Here is a 14,575-nt window from a genome sequence, read left to right on the forward strand (position 1 = left end):
ACCGGCTCCCCGGCAAATTTACCATTTTGAGTAGTGAGCTGCTCTTATTTTTAATATTATACAGTACAATTAAAAATATACATTTGATCTGTGTCTGTAACAGCCGTTGTAAATTTATAGTACCAGATTATAAATCAGTGGATTTTAACGATGTGTTTACATAGATTGTTGTAGACACAGAAAACACATCAAATTATTTCCCGTTACAATTCTGGGTAGCTCACTCTCAGATAATCAACCAAGGCAGGAACTGGGAGAGCTTCCTGCCCGTTTTCAGGCGGTTGGGGGATGGTATAGCAAGTTGCTTGCTGCTTAGGCTTATCTACACATTTAGAAGACAAAAGAGAGGTGTGAAGGGATTTAAGGTGGGCCGGATTTACGAGTTTTTTCATTGTCTCTGGTAATTCTAGTGTTAAATAGTTTCTCAGTCACACAAGGAGGGTAAGCCACACAAGGTCACTGCTAAAGAAGCTGGTCACAGAGTGCTGTATCCAAGCATATTAATGGAAAGCTGAGTGGAAGCAAAAAAATGTGACAGAAAAAGGAGCACATGCAACAGGGAAAACCAGAGCCTTGAGAGGATTATGAGGCTCAGCCCATTCAAGAATTTGAGGAAGGTTCACAATTAGTGGACTCCGGCTGGTGTCAGTGCTTCAAGAGTCACCACACACAGATGTATCCGAGACACGGGCTACAACTCCTTGTGTCAAGCCACTCCTGAACAAGAGACATCAGAAGCGTCTTACCTGGACTAAAGAGAAAATGGACTGTACTTTTGCTCAGTGGTTCAAAGTCATCTTTTCAGATGAAAGTAACTTTTGCATTTCATTTGCAAATCAAGGCCCCTGAGTCTGGAGGAAGAGTGGAGAGGGAATCCAAGTTGTTTGCGGTCGAATGTGAAGTGTCTATGGTCAGTGATGTTTTGGGAAGCCAGGTTATCTGCTGGTATTGGTCCACTGTGTTTTATCAAGTCCAAAGTCAGCATAGCCATCTACCAGAAAATTTTAGAGCACTTCATGCTTCCCACTGCTGACAAGCTTTATGGAGATGCTGATTTCATTTTCCAGAAGGACTTGGCACCTACCCACATTGCTAAAAGTACCAATACATGGTTTAATGACAATGGTATCTCTGTGCTTGATTGGCCAGCAAACTCACCTGACCTAAACCCCACAGAGAATCAATGGGGTATTGTCAAGAGGAAGATGAGAGACACCAGACCCAACAATGCAGACGAGCTAAAGGCCACTATCAAAGCATCCTGGGCTTCCAAAAAACCTCAACAGTGCTACAGGCTGATCGCTTCCATGCCACGCCGCATTGATGCACTAATTCATGCAAAAGGATCTCCGACCAAGTATTGAGTGCGTACATGTATATATTTTTTAGTGGGCCAACATTTCTGTATCAAAAGTCTTACATAAATTTCTAATTTTCTGAGATACTGAATTTTGAGTTTTCATTACCTATAAGTCATAATCAGCAAAATGAAAAGAAACACTTCAAATATATCACTCTGTCTATAATGAATCTATATATGAGTTTCACTTTTTGAATTGAATTACGGAAATAAATTAACTTTTCGACGATATTCTAATTTTGAGATGCCCTTGTACATAGATCTATAAAGTTGGGGGGATGGGGGTGTGTCAGGGTTGAGGAGGATGAGTATCCCAAACGAATACATGGATCATGACCCATTCAGATGGAGTAATGACAAAAACCATTAACACTAGAATTGCCAGAGTCTACAAAAAAACTCGTAGATCTGGCCCACCTTAAATCCCATCGCACCTCTCCGTCAGCGTCTTTTCTCCTGTAAATGTGCCGATAAAGACAAGCAGGAAGAAGTCTGCTATTCCATCTCCCTACCACCGCAGAACGTCTAGTCTACCAGTTAAGCTTAAGGCGTGGATTTACCGGTATAGCATACTACAGCATACCATCATGTGCCCTGTGGCAAATGCTATTAATCAAGGTTCCAATTCCCACTGTTGGAGCCACTGAGAGGATGATCAGCCATTACCTCTGCAGGTGGTTGCATCTCTCATGAAGCCATAGCAGTACTGCTTTGCACAGGCATAATAACAAAGTTCTCCCAGCTCATGCCTTGATTATCTGGGAGTGAAGAGTTTTAGAGTGGAGATAATAGATTGTTATTTGAAACGCAAGCATTTCATGTCGGCTCCGTTTCTACAATAATCTGTGTAAACACATTGTTAAAACTGAAACGTTTTTCATATTTTAGTAGTAAATGACAAAATGTTGGCATAAACTATATAATTTGTGAAGCTTGAAGTCCAAAGATCAAATAAACACTTTTCTCAAAAGGTTCAAGGATGACACAACAGCTTCCGTGACGTAGTGGTAAGATTTGCTGACTTGGAATCAAGAGTCCCTGGTTCGATCCCAACTGCCTCTTATATTTGCCGTTTTCAGTAGTGAGCTGCTCTTATTTTTAATATTATACAGTACACACATACATTTGGTTTGCTTCTGTAACAGACAGTGTAAATTTATAGTGCTTTTAAAAGTTACCTTTTTTTCACTTTTATTCTCTCAGTCACGATCAAGATATATACTACTGCCCTAGGGATCTGGTGCTGTTAGTTTATATTTGAAACTGGGAATAATTGTAGATTTGAGTGGTGTTATGAGGCAATGGAACTGGACATTATCTGATCTGGAGGAATAAAAGCTGACACACAAACGCTGGTGAATCTGCCGCCTACATATCTCACCGTCACTTGAATTTTTTTTATTCACTTATATTGAGTGTTCCTGCTCATGCTGAATTAGTGTGCACCTCATGGTCCATGATGTCAAAACCTCACTGACAAAAAAAAAACCAGAGACATATGTATATGATATTTGGAAATATTAATTTTATGACCTGTGTATAGTACATTTCGGAAAACATTGTGGTACAGATGCAGCATTATTATTATTCATATTCATTCGCATAACATCTTACGGTTGTAATCAGTGACTGCGTGATTTGTTTTTTTTCCTGAATCTTGCCAGTCTCCATGTTGCTGTATGGTGGCTGTATGGTTTCTTTTGTACTCCAGGACATGCAGAGGAAAGAATAGTACAGAGAGGCCAGTAAGCCACTATATGCAATCATCAAATTCAAATGTTAGCAGTTCACACATACGCAAGTCCTGCAATGTCCTTCCTACATTACAACATGTGTCTCTGTTGCAATATACAAACAATATAAAAACAGATTCAGGATGTAGTTAGGGCTGCCAGAACAAACTCTACTTCAGGATCAAGCGGTGTTCCTTACAATGTGTACAAGAGGTGTTCAAAGTTCCTGTACTGACAGTGGAAGATTCTGATGTTGAAGGGTGGGTAGCAGTAGAAAGAGGAAAACTTAAGAAATATCAGTCAGTTTAGAATTGGCAAGCTACTCTTCATAGAGGGGATTTTCTTGTCAGCATTGTTTCCCTGTGGTTAGTAGAGTACTTCCTGAAGAATCCCTGCATTCACACCACTGTGTAGAGGTGCCTGGTTACTCCGAAACACGCAAGGGCAGTCACTTCAGCTGATCATTTAGGCAAGGGAGAACAAAGGAGGCTTGGCAGTGTTGTGGTTGGACCTTAGTAATACATATGGCTCCATAACATACAAACTGGCGCAGCTGGCAATAGATTTTCACTATGTCCAAGAAAAGGTATGCCACCTAATCCTGGATTATTACAACAGGGTCCAGTTTAGAGACACCACTGGGGCAACCACTTTTGAAATGTATCATCTGGAGAATGGGACCATCACTGTATGTACCATTTCAATGATTCTCTTTGCCCTGGCAATGAATATGCTTGTTAAATCAGCAGGAATGGAATGTGGAAGCCCCTTAACAAACTCTTGACATTTGACAATCTCCCATTTATCCAGGTTCTAGATAATCTCATCGCCTGGGAACTAATGTGCTTTAATCCTGCTAAAGCCACGTCTGTTTAGCAGGCACCCCAGTTCCTACTATCTCTTAGGAATACCACATCCACCCAGCACATTTGTTGCAAGTTAGAGGCAGGCTGGTGGCAGTGTAAAATTCAAGTCTACCAGGTAAGCTTAAGGCGTGGATTTACCGGTATAGCGTACTATAGCATACCATCATGTGCCCTGTGGCAAATGCTATTAATCAATGTTCCAATTCCCACTGTTGGAGCCACTGAGAGGATGATCAGCCATTACCTCTGCAGGTGGTTGCATCTCTCATGAAGCCATAGCAGTACTGCTTTGCACAGGCATAATAATAAGCTGAATCTTCCATTCAGCAGCCTGTGCAAGAGTCAATGGTTATCCAGGAAAGAAAGGTACAGCAGTGTTGGGAGTCCAAAGACCTCAATATGATAAGGCCCAAGGCAAAGACAAACATAAACTAGTGCCGTAGTGGTAGAGGTCCATGCTGACAGAATAGGTTTGATGTGGGAATAGGGCACATATAGGAGATGTGAACATCTGAAAGTAAGTATAAAATAAGATTCAAAAAGAGGAGCTAGGGAAGGACAAAAGAACTAAAGTATGCCATTTATTTTAGCTTTTTTTCTTTTTGCTTGTCTAGTCCCATCCAAAACCAGTCCATCTTTAGCCGGGTTTGCGAAGCACGAAGGCAGGGAGTAGAGGTGATCCATGTGCCTTCAAAGTAAGTGGAGAAAAAAGTCTTTCATTGTCCATTCAGTTTCGTTATAAACTCTGTACATGTTTTCAGTATCAAATTTTTACTCCCTAACAAAAGAAAAATGCATACATCCCTGTTTGTTTGACTTTAATTTATCCAATATTTTCCTTATAATGTTATATATATATCTATACTAATAAAAGGCAAAGCCCCTCACTGACTGACTGACTGACTCACTCACTGACTCATCACTAATTCTCCAACTTCCCGTGTAGGTAGAAGGCTGAAATTTGGCAGGAAATTCTACGCCTAATGGTCATAACTGGAAGGTATTTTTCTCCATTAACTGTAATGGAGTTGAGCTGGAAAGACGTGGGGGGGCGGAGTTTCGTGTGACATCATCACGCCTCCCACGTAATCACGTGAACTGACTGTCAATGCAGTACGTAGAAAACCAGGAAGACCTCCAAAAAGCGCTTAAGAAAACATGCATTATATAATTGGGAAGGCAGCGAAACAATAAGAAGCGAGCAAATGACATATACTACCATATTCATGAGTGCTGCTACCTCGGAAAGAAAGCAAGGTGTAAACCTAAACTTTAAATTAAGTTCATAGACAGGCTACCGCTGGCGTTTCACATGCCCACAGGTAATGCGGGATACAAGTTTAATGAGAGGATGCAGGATATAAACGAGAGTTTTGATCACTTTGTAACTAAGTTAAAATTGTAGGTGAAGGGGTGTGCTTATGCAAATTCCGAGACTGTGTTTGTGGGGATTGACAGTTAAAGGCGGGTGGGGAGTCACGTCATCATCTCCCCTCCCATTTACCTAATTTCGCTCTGAGCTGAGCTCCGCGGCTAACGCCGTCTTCCGAAGCAACTTCGTCACACTGCCACCAAATACTCACAGAAAAATCCACAAGTTAATACACACGCTGTCTAGAGTTTCTCCACACTGAATCCTCCAGGCACTACTTACAAAAGGTAACATTGACAATCGTGTTACATTATTTTTAAAATCTTTCCTTTTCTTAGCACAGCTGAGAAGCTTTGATGCATGTGCTCCATAACGCGTTACAAAATAATGCATTTAATCACACTTTGCATTACAAGCAAAGGGGAGCTTTTGTCAATGCATGATTTCCTGGTACACCGATTACATTGATCCCGATTCATTTTACCCTCGCACCACCTTAGTTTGAGAAGTATGAAAAAATATGAGGTTAACACAGAAAAACAGATCACCAATTCAAGCTTTATGAATAATCGATTCGCCATCAATAATTGTTTTGGTAAAGCCATCCTCCTTCCATTTTATAATTTTTCCGCCACAAGCCATGATTAAATGAGCGGTAAAAAGTAAGAGCAAAGCGAGGGTGACTTATTTAGGCAGGCATATATATGACAGCAACACTCATGACAATGTCAATCATGTTACGTTATTATTAAAATGTTTCCTTTTCTTTTTCATTACTTCTTTAACACACTTCTTCTCCGCTGCGAGGCGCGGGTATTTTGCTATATATATATATATGAATGACCTCCAAAGAGCACTGAGACTTTTGATATCATGAACGTGTCTGCAAAAACTGGGGTCTCCTGCCCAGCAAAAGTCGAGCAGCCAGCGCGCATGCATAGCTGTGCCGGCCTTTCAGACGCTGACTGCGCTTCTGCCTTAAGTCAAAGTGAGCACTTTTAATTTTTTTCATCCTCCCCCTGTGCTATAGCCCAGACAAGTGCAAACACAGGACCCCTTTTCTACACCACGGCAAAATAATATTAAGGCGATTCACAATTTCTTTTGCACGTATACAATTATGAGGTCCTCATCTCGGATTATGAAGACACGCACAGGAGTGGAGGACTGACAGTGCCATCACAGCCGATTAATGGCGGGGACGTCTCACCAGTCTACACAAGACCCACGCGACTGTCCCCAAAAGGTGATCATAACGTCAGCGAACACATCTCTCTATACTATATAAAAGAAAAAGGCAACTTTCCTTTCTTTACACCTTTTTTCCTTTTATCCCAAACCAAAGCCTTTCTCTCTTAACACTGCAGAGGACACAAAAATAATTTTCTTTAATTGCCAGTAAGGCACATTACCAGAGGCACAAATTTGAACGTTCACATAGAAAATGTAATTTCTATACCACAGCCGTCGTGTAGCGCCTTTCAAAAGGGATCTACTACCGAGATGATCCATATACATTTTAGCTGCTGTTAGTTCTACTTACCTGTTGTGTTACACAGTCTTTAAAATGTAGTTTACCCGCAACCACTCCAGTAGTGCTCAATGTACCTGTACTTCTTAAAACGTTAATGTTTTACTGTTTAATAACTTATAGACACATATATATACATATACATATACATATACATATATATATATATATATACATATACATATACATATATGTATATATATATATATATATATATATATATATATATATATATATATATATATATATATATGTATATATATATATATATATATATATATATATATATATATATATATATATATATGTATATATATGTATATATATGTATATATATATGTATATATATATATATATATATATATATATGTATATATATATATATATGTATATATATGTATATATATATATATATATATATATATATATATATATATATATATATATATGTATATATACATATATATACATATATATATATATATATATATATATATGTATATATATATATATATGTATATATATGTATGTGTGTGTGTGTGTGTGTGTGTGTATATATATATGACAGCAGTAATCCAAGCTATGAGAAAACAGTAAGAAGGAGGCGTGTCAGACGTCATGGTACATTTTCTGATGCAGCTAGACAAAAATAACTTTGTGACGCTGCCACCAAATACACAAAACAATTACTTTGACAATCATGTTACATTATTTTTAAAATGTTTCCTTTTCTTTTTCATAACTTCTTTAACACATTACTTCTCCGCTGCGAAGCGCGGGTAGTTTGCTAGTAATATATATATCCCGATCTACATACTGTCAAATAAACAAACCACACGCCGTGGCGCAACGCAAGAGGCTTTTCCTCTAGCGCTGATGTCCAAGGTTCGATTCCCGAGAAGGTGTGTGGTGAGTGTGTACGCCTGATGAGCCCAGAATTAGGGCGAAACACGTGTCGCATCCTCTTTGCATTATTTGACATTAAAACTATGTCAATATATATATAAACATATATATACACACACACACACACACACATATATATCAGCGCTTCCCGATTTATTTTGTGTGTGTGTGTATATAATATATATGTATATATGTGTATATAATATGTATATATGTGTGTGTATATTTGTGTATATATATGTGTATGTATATATATGTGCATATATATGTGTGTATGTATGTATATATAGGTATGTGTGTGTGTACAGTAATCCCTCCTCCTACCTGTGTTCCAGAACCCCCTGCAATAGATGAAAATCCGCGAAGTAGAAACCATATGTTTGTATAGTTATTTTAATATATTTTAAGCCCTAATAAACTCTCCCACACTGTTAACATTATTAGAGCCCTCTAGACATGAAATAACACCCTTTAGTCAAAAGTTTAAACTGTGCTCCATGACAAGACAGAGATGACAGTTCCTTCTCACAATTAAAAGAATGCAAATATATCTTCTCTTCAGGAGCAGAGAATTTCAGAGAGAGAGCGCTCGCAAAGAAAAGCAAACAATCAAAAAATCAATACGTGTGCTTTTAAGTTTAAGCGGCATTTTTTAGAGGAGCGTCAGTATCTTCTAAGCAAACAGCCTCTGTGCAAACAGCCCCTCTCCTCACATCTCCTCCGTCAGGCACAGAGAACGTCAGAGAGAGAGAGAGCGCGAGATTAAAGCAAACAATCAAAAAATCAATATGTGTGCTTTTGGAAGCACCGCGATAAAGCAGCATTTGTTAGAGGTGCCCCGTATCCACTAGGCAAACCGCTTCTGTGCAAACAGCACCTCTGCTCACACCCCCTCCGTCAGGCGCAGAGAATGTCAGAGAGGGTGAGATAGAGGCAGAGACAAGCAAACAATCAAGCACCGCATGGGAAGCATCTCTTATAGCATTGAGGAGTTTTAGTTAATATGTAATACATGCTCTGATTGGGTAGCTTCTAAGCCATCCGCCAATAGCGTCCCTTGTATGAAATCAACTGGACAAACAAACTGAGGAAGCATGTACCATAAATTAAAAGACCCATTGTCCTCAGAAATCCGCTAACCAGCGAAAAATCTGTGATATATATTTAGATATGCTTACATTTAAAATCCGCAATAGAGTGAAGCGCGAAAGAAGTGCGATATAGCGAGGATTACTGTATGTGTATGTATATATATATATATATATATATATATATATATATATATATATATATATACACTCACCTAAAGGATTATTAGGAACACCTGTTCAATTTCTCATTAATGCAATTATCTAATCAACCAATCACATGACAGTTGCTTCAATGCATTTAGGTGTTTGGTCCTGGTCAAGACAATCTCCTGAACTCCAAACTGAATGTCAGAATGGGAAAGAAAGGTGATTTAAGCAATTTTGAGCGTAGCATGGTTGTTGGTGCCTGACGGGCCGGTCTGAGTATTTCACAATCTGCTCAGTTACTGGGATTTTCACGCACAACCATTTCTAGGGTTTACAAAGAAAGGTGTGAAAAGGGAAAAACATCCAGTATGCGGCAGTCCTGTGGGCGAAAATGCCTTGTTGATGCTAGAGGTCAGAGGAGAATGGGCCAACTGATTCAAGCTGATAGAAGAGCAACTTTGACTGAAATAACCACTCGTTACAACCGAGGTATGCAGCAAAGCATTTGTGAAGCCACAACACGCACAAATTTAAGGCGGATGGGCTACAACAGTAGAAGACCCCACCGGGTACCACTCATCTCCACTACAAATAGGAAAAAGAGGCTACAATTTGCACTAGCTCACCAAAATTGGACAGTTGAAGAGTGGAAAAATGTTGCCTTGTCTGATGAGTCTCGATTTCTGTTGAGACATTCAAATGGTAGAGTCAGAATTTGGCGTAAACAGAATGAGAACATGGATCCATCATGCCTTGTTACCACTGTGCAGGCTGGTGGTGGTGGTGGTGTAATGGTGTGGAGGATGTTTTCTTGGCACACTTTAGGCCCCTTAGTGCCAATTGGGTATCGTTTAAATGCCACGGGCTACCTGAGCATTGTTTCTGACCATGTCCATCCCTTCAATGAACACCATGTACCCATCCTCTGATGGCTGCTTCCAGCAGGATAATGCACCATGTCACAAAGCTTGAATCATTTCAAATTGGTTTCTTGAATATGACAATGAGTTCACTGTACTTAAATGGCCCCCACAGTCACCAGATCTCAACCCAATAGAGCATCTTTGGGATGTGCTGGAACGGGAACTTTGTGCCCTGGATGTGCATCACACATATCTCCATCAACTCCATCAATATGGGCCAACATTTCTAAAGAATGCTTTCAGCACCTTGTTGAATCAATGTCACGTAGAATTAAGGCAGTTCTGAAGGCGAAAGGGGGTCAAACACCGTATTAGTATGGTGTTCCCAATAATCCTTTAGGTGAGTGTATATGTATATATGTGTATATATATATATATGTGTGTGTTTATGTATGTATGTGTGTAGATAAGTATGTGTATTTACAGTGGCTTGCAAAAGTATTCGGCTTGCACTTTGAACTTTTCCACATTTTGTTACATTTCAGCCGCAAACATGAATCAATTTTATTGGAATTCCACGTGATAGACCAATACAAATTGGTGTACACGAGAGAAGTGGAACGAAAATCATACATGATTCCAAACAATTTTTACAAATAACTGAAAAGTGGGGTGTGCGTAATTATTCAGCCCCCTGAGTCAATACTTTGTAGAACCACCTTTTGCTGCAATTACAGCTGCCAGTCTTTTAGGGTATGTCTCTTCCAGCTTTGCACATCTAGAGACTGAAATCCTTGCCCATTCTTCTTTGCAAAACAGCTCCAGCTCAGTCAGATTAGATGAACAGCGTTTGTGAACAGCAGTTTTCTGATCTTGCCATAGATTCTCGATTGGATTTAGATCTGGACTTTGACTGGGCCATTCTAACACATGGATATGTTTTGTTTTAAACCATTCCATTGTTGCCCTTGCTTTATGTTTAGGGTCGTTGTCCTGCTGGAAGGTGAACCTCCGCCCCAGTCTCAAGTCTTTTACAGACTCCAAGAGGTTTTCTTCCAAGATTGCCCTGTATTTTGCTCCATCCATCTTCCCATCAACTCTGACCAGCTTCCCTGTCCCTGCTGAAGAGAAGCACCCCCAGAGCATGATGCTGCCACCACCATATCTGACAGTGGGGATGCTGTGTTCAGAGCGATGTGCAGTGTTAGTTTTCCGGCACACATAGCGTTTTGCATTTTGGTCAAAAAGTTCCATTTTGGTCTCATCTGACCAGAGCACCTTCTTCCACATGTTTGCTGTGTCCCCCATATAGCCTGTGGCAAACTGCAAACGGGACTTCTTATGATTTTCTATTAACAATGGCTTTCTTCTTGCCACTCTTCCATAAAGGCCAACTTTGTGCAGTGCACGACTAATAGTTGTCCTATGGACAGATTCCCCCACCTGAGCTGTAGATCTCTGCAGCTCGTCCAGAGTCACCATGGGCCTCTTGGCTGCATTTCTGATCTCTCCTTGTTCGGCCTGTGAGTTTAGGTGGACGGCCTTGTCTTGGTAGGTTTACAGTTGTGCCATACTCCTTCCATTTCTGAATGATCGCTTGAACAGTGCTCCGTGGGATGTTCAAGGCTTTGGAAATCTTTTTGTAGCCTAAGCCTGCTTTAAATTTCTCAATAACTTTATCCCTGACCTGTCTGGTGTATTCTTTGGACTTCATGGTGTTGTTGCTCCCAATATTCTCTTAGACAACCTCTGAGGCCGTCACAGAGCAGCTCTATTTGTACTGACATTAGATTACACACAGGTGCACTCTATTTAGTCATTAGCACTCATCAGGCAATGTCTATGGGCAACTGAATGTACTCAGACCAAAGTGGGTTGAATAATTACGCACACCCCACTTTGCAGTTATTTATTTGTAAAAAATGTTTGGAATCATGTATGATTTTCGTTCCACTTCTCAAGTGTACATCACTTTGTATTGGTCTTTCACGTGGAATTCCAATGAAATTGATTCATGCTTTTGGCTGTAATGTGACAAAATGTGGAAAAGTTCAAGGGGGCCGAATACTTTTGCAAGCCACTGTATACATAATATATATATATATATATATATATATATATACACACACACTGAAATCCTCCTGGATATCTATACTGATATAGACTGGGTAATGTGTTAGGAAAGAAAGGATGCCACATCATTTGATGGAAATGAAAATGATCAACCTACAGAGCCCTAAATTCAAAGACGCCCCAAAAATCAGAGTGAAAAAATTATGTGGCAGGCTAGTCCATTTTGCCAAAATTTAATTGCAGCAACTCAAAATTGTACTCAGCACTTTGTATGGCCCCTGTGTTCTTGTATACATGCCTGACAACATCGGTGCATGCTTCTAATGAGATGACAGATGGTGTTGTGGGGGATCTCCTCCCAGATCTGGACCTGGGAATCACTGAGCTCCTGGACAGTCTGAGGTGCAACCTGGTGGCATTGGATGGACCAAAACATAATGTCCCAGAGGTGTTCTATTGGATTTAGGTCAGGAACGTATTAAGGTCCGTCCGCGGCCCCCTACTCGCGCGTGCGTGACTATATATGCGTGACAACAAAAAGATTGCATATAAATGTGAGTCAACTAAAGCATTTTTTTAACACAATCCCTTTATTTCAGGGGCTCAAAAGTAATTTAACTAATTAAATAACTGGAAATAAAATGTTCATTTCTAATACTTGGTTGAATACCCTTTGCTAGCAATGACAGCTTGAAGTCTTGAACTCATGGACATCACCAGATGCTGGGTTTCCTCCTTTTTAATGCTCTGTAGCGGCTTTCAGTTGCTGTTTGTTTGTGGGCCTTTCTGTCTGAAGTTTAGTCGTTGACAAGTGAAATGCATGCTTAATTGGGTTAAGATCAGGTGACTGACTTGGACATTCAAGAATTTTCCACTTCTTTGCTTTAATAAACTCCTGGGTTGCTTTTGCTGTATGTTTTGGGTCATTGTCCATCTGTATCATGAAATGCCGTCCAATCAATTTGACTGCATTTAGCTGGATTTGAGCAGATAGTATGTCTCTGAACACCTCAAAATTCATTCGGCTGCTTCTGTCCTGTGTCTAATATATATATATTAGACATTAAGCCTGTTACAATAACAGGCGCTAGAACAGTGTGCCTAAACATTAGTAGGAACAGTCTATATTAAATGGCAAGGGACCTTGACCTCATTCTGTTTGTTGTCTTAATTTTTTTTGTCAAAATTATTTTTGCAAGAAGCCTAAAGTAAAATAATAATAATAAAAATAAAATAGAGACTTAGAAATTTTCTATTTTTTTACCTCATGAAATGTAATACAGTAATACTGGCTTGTATGTGGCTGTAATATGCATCACTGTATTGTGTGCTTTTAATTTTCTCTAGCAGTAAGACTGGTTTGTATTTACATAAAATGCCTGTAATTTTCTCTGACAGTAATACTGGCTTTGATGTCCGTAATATGACTTTAATTTTCTGTTACAACAGTGGGCAATCAGCATAGTGTCCCCAGCAACTGATATAATGTGTGGCTTGCTGCTTATAATCGTACCTGTGGCGTCTCCCCAGCAAGTATTTTAATCTGTAGTGGCATGGATCTGATTATTGTATGTGTGGCATCTCCCCAACAATGGATTTTAAGTGTGCCGTTGCAACTACCAAATCAGCACTCTCCCCAGCAATGATTTCCTTCATTTGCTTATCATGCGCAGCCGGGGCTAGGCCATTCACTGTGTGCCCAGCTTCCAGTGTGTGTGCGTCCACGGCGCCATGCGCATGGGTGGGGCACGGTGCGATGCGCATCGCGGCCCCGCGCATGCGCACTTCACCAGAAGACACGCACGCATGGACACCTGGACACACACAGGGGTTTTTATTAAAGAGGACATGTTAGTTCACATAGCCGCAGCCACAATTCCACCTTTGTCCAGAGAGCCATTGCCTGCTCCAGGATATTCCCCTTTGGTTATATTTCCAGTTCTTTATTTTCCTCACCTGTGAGACTGGGGTTAGCCCACTCCTAACTGGAACCTCGGTCCCGATGGGCGGCTCAGCTGTCTCATCTCTGAGCACATAATAAGCCCTTTTCGCTTCAATCCCAGAGACCAGCCCACGTCCATGAGTTCCCTTTTCATTCTCCACTGGGTTAGTACTAAGCCTAGAACTGTACTTTTGGAGTGTTGCCTGCCCCGAGTCTTTCCTGACCGTCAAACACAGAGCTTGGTTTGAAAGAGTGGGTCATAACTGTCAGGCCCACAAAGAAAAGAGATTGTCAGCAAAGAGATTGACAGCTTTCAGGTTCCCAAAATGGGGACAGATCATCAGCTGTTATATATCAGAAAGCGAGCAGATTTCTGAACATGCTAGTAGAGAAGAGATATGGTTAATATGGTTCCTTCTGGTCTAAATCAGTCTGTATAAACATCAGTACAACTTTTATTGCCCAATAATAAACAGACCTTCTCAAAAAAGGAGCAGAATTAATATTTGAAAAGAGTATTTGTTAAATATTTAGCGTAGGGAAAAAATATCATGCTTTAAAATTGTTCATAGACAAATTGGTCATACATCTTATTGTGCATTGTTATAGTACATATAAAATTGTATTGCTATATTACTTTGTCTTGCATGTGATATTTACATTGTAGTGTTTAGTCCTGATATTTACATTG

General features: G+C 39.9%; 1 protein-coding gene across 1 annotated transcript in view; it reads left to right on the plus strand.

The window, feature by feature from the left end:
• tp53bp1 (tumor protein p53 binding protein, 1) overlaps positions 1-14,575 on the plus strand; it is a 210,140-nt gene that overhangs the window by 33,331 nt on the left and 162,234 nt on the right. The window contains exon 6 of the mRNA XM_039771359.1: positions 4,574-4,654. Coding sequence (XP_039627293.1) covers positions 4,574-4,654 — 81 coding nt within the window. The remainder of the gene's footprint in view (positions 1-4,573; positions 4,655-14,575) is intronic.

This window comes from Polypterus senegalus, chromosome 12 (assembly GCF_016835505.1).
Source record: "Polypterus senegalus isolate Bchr_013 chromosome 12, ASM1683550v1, whole genome shotgun sequence".
Lineage (NCBI taxonomy): Eukaryota > Metazoa > Chordata > Cladistia > Polypteriformes > Polypteridae > Polypterus > Polypterus senegalus.